At 40.2% G+C, this 10,749-nt stretch overlaps 1 protein-coding gene across 4 annotated transcripts in view; it reads right to left on the minus strand.

Moving 5' to 3' along the window:
- wwp2 (WW domain containing E3 ubiquitin protein ligase 2) overlaps positions 1–10,516 on the minus strand; it is a 56,147-nt gene extending 45,631 nt beyond the window's left edge. For 2 of the 4 annotated variants that reach the window (XM_028586029.1, XM_028586026.1), the window contains exons 1-5: positions 9,096–9,114; positions 8,752–8,833; positions 4,488–4,644; positions 3,857–3,978; positions 1,637–1,774 (exon numbers count right to left, since the gene is read on the minus strand). In XM_028586029.1, coding sequence (XP_028441830.1) covers positions 1,637–1,774; positions 3,857–3,978; positions 4,488–4,644; positions 8,752–8,833; positions 9,096–9,110 — 514 coding nt within the window. In that variant the 5' untranslated portion in view covers positions 9,111–9,114. Of the gene's footprint in view, positions 1–1,636; positions 1,775–3,856; positions 3,979–4,487; positions 4,645–8,751; positions 8,834–9,095; positions 9,115–9,868; positions 9,948–10,430 lie in introns of those variants that run through there. The other 2 variants (XM_028586027.1, XM_028586028.1) reach the window with 2 other exon arrangements.
- Between the last annotated feature and the right edge of the window lie 233 nt (positions 10,517–10,749).

The raw sequence follows: 10,749 nt of genomic DNA on the forward strand, positions 1-10,749 counted from the left end.
CTGTAGGGTTTGAAATTCTTTCTCTAAGGACTATGACATGAATTTATAGTGGTTTGGGAATTGGAACACATGTGCGTGGAGATTAAGTGATCTTTATTGTCAGTGTTAAAGTTCCATGAATATAGGCTGTTGAAGGCTTACATGATAGCACTAGTGCAGCTGTACAGTCAATATTTTTGCATTTTGTTAAGTTACTTAACATTTAACAATATTGTTGACGTGCGATTCTTGGCAGAACAGAAACACTTCTGACACACTATTTAAACAAAATCAAAACTCCCAGGCTTTGCTGAAATAATTAAATACACTTACAGGCTAACTTTAAACCTACACTGTGTAATTTTTTTAGTTGATTCTTAGCAAAACCCCCTTTGTCCTTTCACAAATATGTGCTCATTCATGTGTAATTACTTCCACCAATTAATCAAAGTATTCTCGTAAGCGTAGAATCTGACATTCAGAATCATTCAGAATACATACACATGACTCGCTTGAATGACGGCAGCCATGTAGTGCCTCCATCTTTAAAATACATTAGCCAAAGAGGGATATACCTCCACATTTTGCCCTCTTACACCTACTGGCACCGTGACGAATACAAGGGGGAGATTACTCGCCAGGGAAGCGAAAAAGAGAATTAAAATGACAATGTGTTGCAAAGCAACAAGACCAAAGTTAATATTGGGGTGGCTAGAACAGCTGCGTGGAAACGATGGAGATACTAAGAGATCATTTCAGGATCGGCCACCGTAGGAGGAAGGGCTAGAAAGTAATATTCAGTTGGTCATATACAATTTCAATGCTAGATGGGAGAAATTGTTACACAATGTAGTGTAAAGGTCCCAAATTGTAAAAAGTGAAATTTCCATGTATATTTTAATTATAAAGCAGATTGAGGTGCTATATAAATACTGTGAAAGTATCAAACGCTCAATTCACAAAGAAATGCACACAGCCCGTATTCAGAAACTGTGCCTTTAAACGAGCTGTCAGGACTTCTGAACAGTTGTGATGTCATAACTATACGTTATATAAGTAGAAAGTTACAGTGCGTTACAGTCATTCCCGGGCTGCAATAACGGTGCAGAGACTCAGAGAACGCAAATGCCAAAGACCCGGAAATGCTGACCAATCAGAGCAGACAGGCGCTAAAACTGAGCGTTTCAGTCAGAGGGTGAATACAGGTATAATCAAACAGACAGTATGAGAAAAAAAATGTGTTTTATGAACATTAAAGCATGTAAACATGTTCTAGTAGAAATCCAAAAATGTTGGCCCTCTCTCGTGTTTTTTATGTTGAAATGGGTGTGTATTTTTGTTAGATCTTCTTTTCTGCATTATATCCTCTTCCTAAACTCACTACAAGTATCATTTAGCTTTGATCACTTCTTTAAAGGAGTTCTTTATTTCCCATCAAACATGAAAATCGCCACTTGAGATTTTTAAACGACAGCAGTGATATGTAAATTATGTGCACATGGTCTCAGTGTGACTGCCTCTCTAGGTGCTTCTCTGTGCATTTCTGTGTTATTAACATCAACTGTGTGTATGTCTATGTGTGTGTGTGTGTGTGTGTGTGTGTGTGTGTGCGTGCGTGTATGTGTGTGTGCATGTGTGTGTTAAAGGCGGGACTCACTGTCTGCTGCCGTGCTGCCATTGGGCAGCGCGCCCAGATCAACAGCCATGCCGTCCAGGCAGACGTTGAGCTCGCCTCCCGCTACAACCGAGCCTTTGTTCTCCGTCTGCAGCACCAGACTCAGCTGGACGTTCTCCACTAGAGGGGGGGAAGCAGAATGACAGAGGGAGAGAGAGGATGAGTGGTTGAGAATGTAGAGGACAAAGGTGGGGGGGAGAGGGAGAAAGGTTGAGTTAAAGGGAGGGGAGAGAGTGAGGAAAGACGGAAGCGAGGGAAATCGGACATCCTCTGTTATTGCTTTATAATCAAAAAACAGTGTGAACCCACAGTGTATTATCTTCCACAGTGCTAACAGTGGAGGGCCACCCTGTTTAGATATGTGTCACAGAAGAGGTATTAGATGAGCAAAGACTAGCCTACAGAGCAGAGTAACATTATATCTATATAATGCTGCCGTGCTTTACTTCATAGTAGTTTCAAAAGCAGACGTGCCACTTCTGTGTCAGGAAGTGAAAACTGTCCCATTGGCTAATGACTGAGTTGTTCCATAGCAGAAAGTGCAGATTTAAATATTGTAACTGTATTTTATTCAGGTAAAATGTAGCTTCAGTATAAGTACCAAAACTCACACTTTGTAGTGGCATTAGTATCAAAACTTTTAAAATTTAGAATTTCCAGTAATGCACATCTTTTAAGGTTGGGAAATTCAATCTTGGCAGGTTTAAGCAATGGACCCCGATGGACAATACATTGTATTGCTCAATCTCCTCCAACGAAGGACTAGACAGCTGCCAGCCAGTCAGTGTACCAGTTAGTTAGAAAAGCATGATTTCTCCAGGTTAGTCACCATTTTGAAAGAATCATTAGATTTCCATAGGAAACCTGAGTGAGTCACTGAAGCTCAGGAAATGGAGGGAATTCTCTTGAAGAATATTATCAGGGCTTTCGTTTCTCCAAAGATAAAACATTTACAGGGTGGCAGACCTCCAGAATATGGTCACTGCTGGACATATGTGATAATATCTGTCCTACAATTCCACCTTATTGGTTATAAGCCGCAGTGTTTCCTTTAGGATTTTCTTTAGCAGTGGGGGCAGGTCCGAACCCCCCCGCCACCCATGAAACGGAACTGACACTTTGCTGCAACACAAACTAATATATTTATTCACCTCTATTCACACACACAATGAGGCATATTTTCAGTTGTGATTGAACTGTATTTTTTGAGTTACTGTATAGGCCAACTTTGATTTCGACATATAGGCTAAGCATTCTGTAGCAAATAACAATAAACCCACTATTAATTACGTTATCTTAATGCAGTGTAACTACTTCAGCATGTAAATAATGCCCCTAAAATACAAACGTTCTCCGACATGCACTCTAAAAATGCTGCCCTATTTCTGATATGGTGGGGGGCAGAAATGTTGCCGTGGGGGGCCGCCACGGTCAAATCAACATAGAGGAAACACTGAGCAGTAACAGAGTTAGTCAATACGTCAACTAATCGGTCATTTAGATTAGTCGATTAACATTTATTTAGTCCATTAGTCATTTTTTTAATGCTTTTTCATGCTGAATGACTTTTTTTCCAAGAAACATACAAGCCCATCTCTGGTAAAACACAAGATTTAAAGTGATGTTTTTGCATGATTCTTTGTGAAGAAACCAGTTTTACAGATCTTACAATAAAAACTAATCGATTGAGTGAATTGTATGAGTGTTAGTCGACTAAGAATTTCTTTAAATAGAGGACAGCCCTACAGTTTAGGCTGACTAGTTTCAGACAAAGTATTTCGATAATTAACTGATCAAGTTAAAAGTCCCCACCTAATATTTTGTACAAGTTTGGAAAATGTATTTTAAGCTTGACTTTCACTTTAAGACTAAAACTGTGTCCAAATTCAGAGGCCGGATTCCCCGAAGACTGAAAAAGAACGGCCCTAATCCTCCTCAACAGACTCAAAGACTTCTCTCAATGTGGTTGAGAAACGCAGTAGGTGTATCCTTTGCTATCAGTCGGTTGATTTGTGGAGTGTGAAGGTGATCCTCAACAACCAATAGTTGGAATACAGGAATTACTGTATAACATGACCCTGTCATATTTACAAGCTAGTTGCCATTAAGGCTGATTCTGGTTCTAAAAGTGAGGTTATGCCATATTAAACACTGGAGAAATATATCATAATATTTTCTAATGTTTTTCCTGTGTGTACTTACTCTTGCCATCGTGTGTGCGCAGTGTGTCCAGCAGGTCTATGGTGGCGCTGCCCAGTAGCTCCTTCCTCAGGGTGTGGCAGCTCCACAGCTTCAGATCCAGACGACTCTGGGGTGTCACATTACTGGGAAACACAAGGCAACATGGCCTGTTAACGCACATCATCGAAAAACACAACAAATACTGCACGTCAGTAGATTCATCCAATTGGTCTCACCTTAGGGAAGGTTTTAAATGAGCGGAGTTTCACTTTTAATAAACTAAAATTTTTATCTCCAGGTACAGCACTTCTACTTGTTTAAGTACTGTCTGTGTGTGTGTGTGTGTGTGTGTGTGTGTGTCTGTGTGTGTGTCTCTTTTTTTTAACAAAATGTATTATAATAAGATACAGTGGCAAAGAATTAATGGCACATAATAAATCAAAAATCATTTAAACAAAAAAAACATTATGAATAAAAATAATAGTATAATAAGATAATATTAAATAATATGTTATTAATACATAAAATATTATTTAAAAGCAAACTCCAAACCTTCTTATTCTCTCAGGCATTTGTTTAAGTACTGTGTGTGTGTGCGCGCGCGCGCGTGCGTGCGTGCGTGCGTGCGTGTGTGTAATGGGGTTTTTCTCACAGGGTGAGGTCTTCATTCCACTGCAGTTCGAGGTGTCCACTGCGTTTGCCTGTTTTTTTTGTTTCACTGGACAGGCCGTCTGCAGTCACCTCGACAAAGGAGCTAAGTCGTGAGTGACGGTTTGGCAGCTTGGGAGACTGGGGCTTCGCTGAAACCACTGAACATGTGCACAAACAGACACACAAACACACACAAACACACACAAAGAAAAAACAGTTAGAATATATTATAATTGTAAAATGTGTTTTTTTGTAAAACTGGTTCATCTATTGAAAAAGGACAAAATATAGTTAGAGTTGGCCAGAGTGTCACAAAGAAAAGGATAGAACTGAATATACTCAGATACACAGTGAGTGACTGTGGTCACAGTCCAACCACAATAAGGAAATGTATTTTTATTTCATGTGTGTCTTACAGGTCAAAGGTTTAGCTTTCATATCACCAACACCTCATCCACAATTTCTTTTAAATGACATGCTGTCCACCTCTGTGCCAACCACTGAGATTGGGACCCTACAATTAGGTCATTGGCAGAAAGCCTTTAATTTAAGTATCTAACAGAGGAAACACAAACCAGCTTATCCACAACACAGCAGACAGGATCCTCACGTAAGACTTTAAATACTTAAGTGCCTCAAAGTAAAATAAGGAATCTTTTAAAAAACAAAATGTAGACAATCATTGTATTTAAAGCACTCCTGCCTTGCACACTGACTACGATCCAGTCAGACCCCATGTTATTAGGAGGTAGTTATCTACAGCAACTGAAGGTGCTTTAAATTAGTCTGCTACAGTGGAACAAACTGCCAGATGACCGGAGATCTGTCACAACTGTATCCTCATTCAAAAAAGCAAAATGTGTCTATTTTTTCAGTCTTATGATCAGTTGCTATATTTGTGTGTCTGTCTGTGTGTATGTGATAAGCCCCTTTCATGCATGCACTGCAAACCTGAAATTATCTAGACATTACCCAGCAGAGCTGCATGTGAGTCCAAATCAGTCAGCATAATCCGCGGCATGTCCTGTCGGCTGTACGCCCTACACAGCATCCATCCCTCGTCTAAACCAAACATATTTCCAGAATGTCAGAATCCAGCTGACTTGGATAATCTCCTGTTGTGTGCTACATGTGTGAAACGGAATCTCAGGACTATGTCGGGACCCGATTCCTCTGCCATTGTCAGGAGTTCATAGGTAAAAACAATTAGGAACAGTCTTATACAGCAGAGTACAAAGACTGTTTGGATTCTGCAAAGCAGGAAAATATAATTTGTTGCCATTTTGCTGGTCTGTGCCTTGCTGTACCATCTACCTCTGAAGTCTTGTCACTTTCACATCTCAAGTAGTTACTTTGTTAGGTGCTAAAGGTCAGCCATGTGACACAATACGGTTATCATATACCAGTAGAAAGCAAAAACCTCTTTTTTTTAAATGTACTTCATGACACATTTTAAACATTTAAAAATGTTTTCAGATAGTTATCCATCAGATTGTTTACTTCTTTTTCTAATAGGCTTGTTCTTCTTCTTGTTCCACGAGTTACATTACATTCACACATCGACGGCGCAGCATCGGGAGCAATTTGGGAATCAGTGTCTTGCCCAAGGACACTTGGACATGACAACTGCAGGGGCTAGGGATCGTATTCGATCAGCCTAACCAAGTCCTTAACTTTTTTGCAGTTCACTGGGAGGATGCCAATCGCCAACAATAATCTGTTAATTCAGTCAGAATTAAAGATATTGAATATTTTGCTTGTGTCAGCATCACTATAGTATACCTTTCCTGCAGATTGTATAAAAGATGTCAACATATTACACTGTTCTATACTAACAGGGAATTATACAATACTTCCACCTTCAGATATCAATCAAATCACAACTTTAAAATGACACTGCCTATTAAGTTAAACAAAAAGAGTGCATTGCCTTGTGGGAAAATAGTGTCCAACTGTTTTTTATGCATACAGATTGTTTTAAGTACACTTTACATACATCGCCATCTAGTGGAAGCAAGAAAAAAAACATCTGTGGTACAACTTTCATTTACATGAGACTGGGGTCCAGGAAAATAATTTAATTGTCAGGACGGGGCCTCAATGTTAACTAATGCCAGTCATAAAACTTGTATGTGGACAAAGGAGGGAAGTGTTCACACTGCAGGCCTGGTGGAACGTTGCATGACTTATCAAGGACTTTCAATGCCTACAATAGAGAGCTTCTGCAGCCTAAAAATACTACAGGTTAATGATTTTTTTAATGGCGATTCAGTGTTCTCACCAGTTGAGCTTTAATAACCTAAAAAAGAATATGCATCAAACTAATTGTACAACTGCTGTTGTTGTTATATGCGTGTGTGAAATTAAACTTCCTGATTAATTCCTTAATTTGTACACAAAAAAGGAACCAAAAAGTGAGGCAAGCTCTCATCTTTAACATTTCTTTTGAGACAACTATGTAGTTGAGATGTGAGTGTAGGATTTATCCTGTTAATAACATGCAAAGAGAGAAGAGCAGGAAAAACGTGGCACAATGTCGTGTTGTTTGTGTATGTAGTGTTTTCATGCATGTGTGGCTTCCTACAGAAAACTGATGAAACTCTCTGACCCTTTCTGAATACACCTCTCTACATTTTGTGATGTTTCACTAAATCGCAGCACTGTTGGAAGCTCTGCAACTCTGGTAAAAGCCTACAGCTGGGCTAAGACAGGCTTAGTAGCTTTGAATTCTTGTAGGCCTGCTGAGAAATCTTGTTACAGCATGTGTCAGTCAAATCAGAGCCGATTTGTTCATCCTGAATCACTTCTGGATTGCAAACTTAGGAACACACAGCCTGGCAGTGTTTCTCAGGGTGCGTCTGATCAGGACTGGTGGTTGGTTGGATGAATAAATAAATGATGACAGAGAGAAAGGCTTCTGTCTGTACTCCTTCCTATCACAGACAAGACATTAGCAGACCTCTAAAGAGGAGAAGTATGTAAGAAGTAAGAGGTGGAAGAATCTCAGAAATGGAAGAATCGAAAGTAGGTTTGACAATGAGTGAGAGGGGGTAGGAGGGGTTGAGATAAGTTGAACACTAAACAGTGGTGGAGAGCATATCAATACGGAGGTAAATGAGGTGGTGAGTCAGAGCTCAAATGATCAGCAGTGAATGACACTGAGGGGTTGGGAGTGAACTACAGTATGATTGAGTGAAATAAGATTGGTAGTGTAGAAAAGAGGAAAAGGGAAGACCTTAGTCACATTGTACTTTATTTAGCCTGTTTAAATAAAAATGAGGCTTTGAGGACAAACGGACACAAAAACCATCAATGCAACTCAACACACTTAAAAGCTTAAGTGAAGCTAGAAATCTGGGAGTAATTGTAGACAGTAATCTACACGTTAATAAGCAAATTCGGATGATCAGCCTTCTACCATCTAAAAAACAAAACTAAGCGGCTCCTTATTCAAATCAGAATCTGAGTAATCATCCCTCGTGTATGGTGCCTGAGGACCTGAGAGAGGCCCCCCACACTGAACACTTTTAACCTGTTCAATACCACATTTTTTATTTTATTTTCTCCTATTTGCCATACCCAAATGGAAAAGCTTATACCAGAAGAACTGCAAGGCCAGACTGCAGACTGCATAGCACTTTTCTAGTCTGAGCGGCCACACAACAGGCACCGTTCACCCCATTCACACACACACACACTGGTGGCTGAGACTACAGCACAATACAAGGTGCCACCGGCTCAACAGATAAACATTCACGCACATTCACACAATGTCTTGCCCAAGGACACCTCGACATTTTCATTGCCGTCTTCATGTAAATCTCCCTTCCTCTTCAATCTTGGATGTTCATTTTTCTTCTGGTTTTTGCACAAGCCATAAGGAATTTCCTCAACATGCCCACTGGCTTGCTGTGAATTCTTCTCACACAATCAGAGATTACACAGACCCTTTGTACTAGGGAGGTGGAAGGGTAAAAACCCGTTTGATATCCAATCCAACTAATGGACATTTGTGTTTTCAATCCAGATACAGCGCCAAGTAGTGTGTGTGTGTGTGTGTGTGTGTGTGTGTGTGTGTGTGTGTGTGTGTGTGTGTGTGTGTGTGTGTGTTATCACAGAAACTATTGGGCTTTACATTAACGCTCTGTGACTGGCCCCAACCGGGCCGTCGAAAAAAAGACACTTGCCACGGGGCTAAACAACTTTTCTGGGGGGAAAACTCTGTCTCAATTAGTCAATGAGAAGACAAAAATCAATATCATTACCTTTCAAGATCAACTGAGACTTTTCAGTGGTCTGGGCAACGCCAGGTCTGCTCACGCTGGCAGCTGCCATGACCTCACAGCTCTGAAACACAACAACACACACACACACACAACATTACAACATTACAACAAGCCTTTTTAAAAAATACAACGTATATAGGTATATTTAGCAGCTGGGCCAAATACATTTTAATAAAAGCAGAAATGTGTTCCCCATCAACTTTCAACTTTGTGTCCCCGAAGGGCGATTAGGTGTGCAGCAAGTATAAACACATAAATACATACAAGTTCTACACACAGTCCAACTGGGACACAACCATAACAGTACAGGGACAAATAAATACCAGTAGAAGGTGCATGGATAGCAGTGTCAAAGTAACCTACAAAGGGTCAGAAAACGTGCATATCAGCCTACAAAGTTGACACAATATAATCAACAACAACATCAGCATCCATTACATTACATCACCAACCCCTTTTCTCAACGTTTCTGACATCCTCAACACCCAGTCAACAGACTAGAATATATAACCAACCAAGGAATAAAGAAAGAAAGAAAAGAAAGAGGATGAAATGAGGTAGCCGTGAGATCAAATCAGAGTATCAAGACTTTCATTAGACCCCATCACCATCGCCATCACCTTGAGCAAAGTCAGAGATGTAGCCTGCTGGACTGAACGCAAGAGGGGACTGCATATGCAAGGACAATAAGCAGCAAACTCTAGCCTGGACCTATTGTTAATATTGGTCTTTACTTTGTATATTGAGAAAAGGCCCTAACCCTAAAACTGGATTGTGATCAGTGTAACGTTACTTGCTGCCCCACCAAGGTGACTGCTGTTGGCATCTCAGCCTAAGACCAGACGCAACCCACTGATGCATGGTCAGATGTGACCCGGCCATAATAAAAGCCAACTATGACGTGCTGTGTTAACCAAATGACCAGCCGGGGTCTGTCCCCGACTGGAGACAATCAGCTCGAAGCAACAACAACAAAAGCGCACAGCATCTCCCGTCAACCTTGTGAAACAAGCTGACCTGCGTTAGCTAAATCCGCTAACGTTACTCAGTAGATGCAGGCAAAACTTCATATAGACTCATAACCATTTAACCGTACCTGCTAGACAGATTTCATTGTCCTCGTATTTAAATACCCTTGGCTGCTGCGCACAAAACACAAACACGGAAGATGATCAAGGCATTTCTATGCATCACTGTAAAGCGAGGCAAAGAAAATATTGACTTCCGGTCCTTTTTTTCCTCCAAACTACAACTCAACTGGCTAACACTGTCACGTTATAAAGTGTTACAACTAATACAATGCACATAAGAAACCACACACAACATTTTACTAAAAGAAAATGGTAATAAATAGCTCTCCGCAATGCTGTATACCACACAATACATGTTGTCCCACCACTGAGGCTTTAATTTTGAAGGGGAAGTCCAGACACGTCCGGTCCGATGTAGCAGATTCTGTCTAACTTCACCCCAAAAAAAGCTAACTGTTAGCGAGCGAGCTTCGTAGGGGGGGTTTTATACAATGACATGCCGTTAAAATCGGTTCTAATCACCTGACAACAAGTACAACTACATCGGTAGTTACGTGGTTCATGTCAGAACACGTTATATCCGTTAAAACACCCTCAAATTAGGCTTAAACGTAATCTTTCCCGTACCTTTTTAGGCTGAGGTCCACTGCTATCCTATCGCTAATGAACTTTCATTTCCGCCTCAGTGACAATATCACGTGACCCAGGGTAGGTCTTCTTCATTGCACAAAGGATTGTGGGTCACAATAATCATAATCATCACTTATTATTATCACTTTATTCATTTCAAATACACAATACAGTTACGCTTTAATTTACATACAGATAAAATAGAATATACAATGGATATATTATAAAATAATATATACAATTATATATATGTATATTAGAGATGGTCCTATACCATTTTTTGCTTCCCGATACCGATTCCGATACCTGAACTTGG

This window comes from Perca flavescens, chromosome 8, assembly GCF_004354835.1.
Source record: "Perca flavescens isolate YP-PL-M2 chromosome 8, PFLA_1.0, whole genome shotgun sequence".
Lineage (NCBI taxonomy): Eukaryota > Metazoa > Chordata > Actinopteri > Perciformes > Percidae > Perca > Perca flavescens.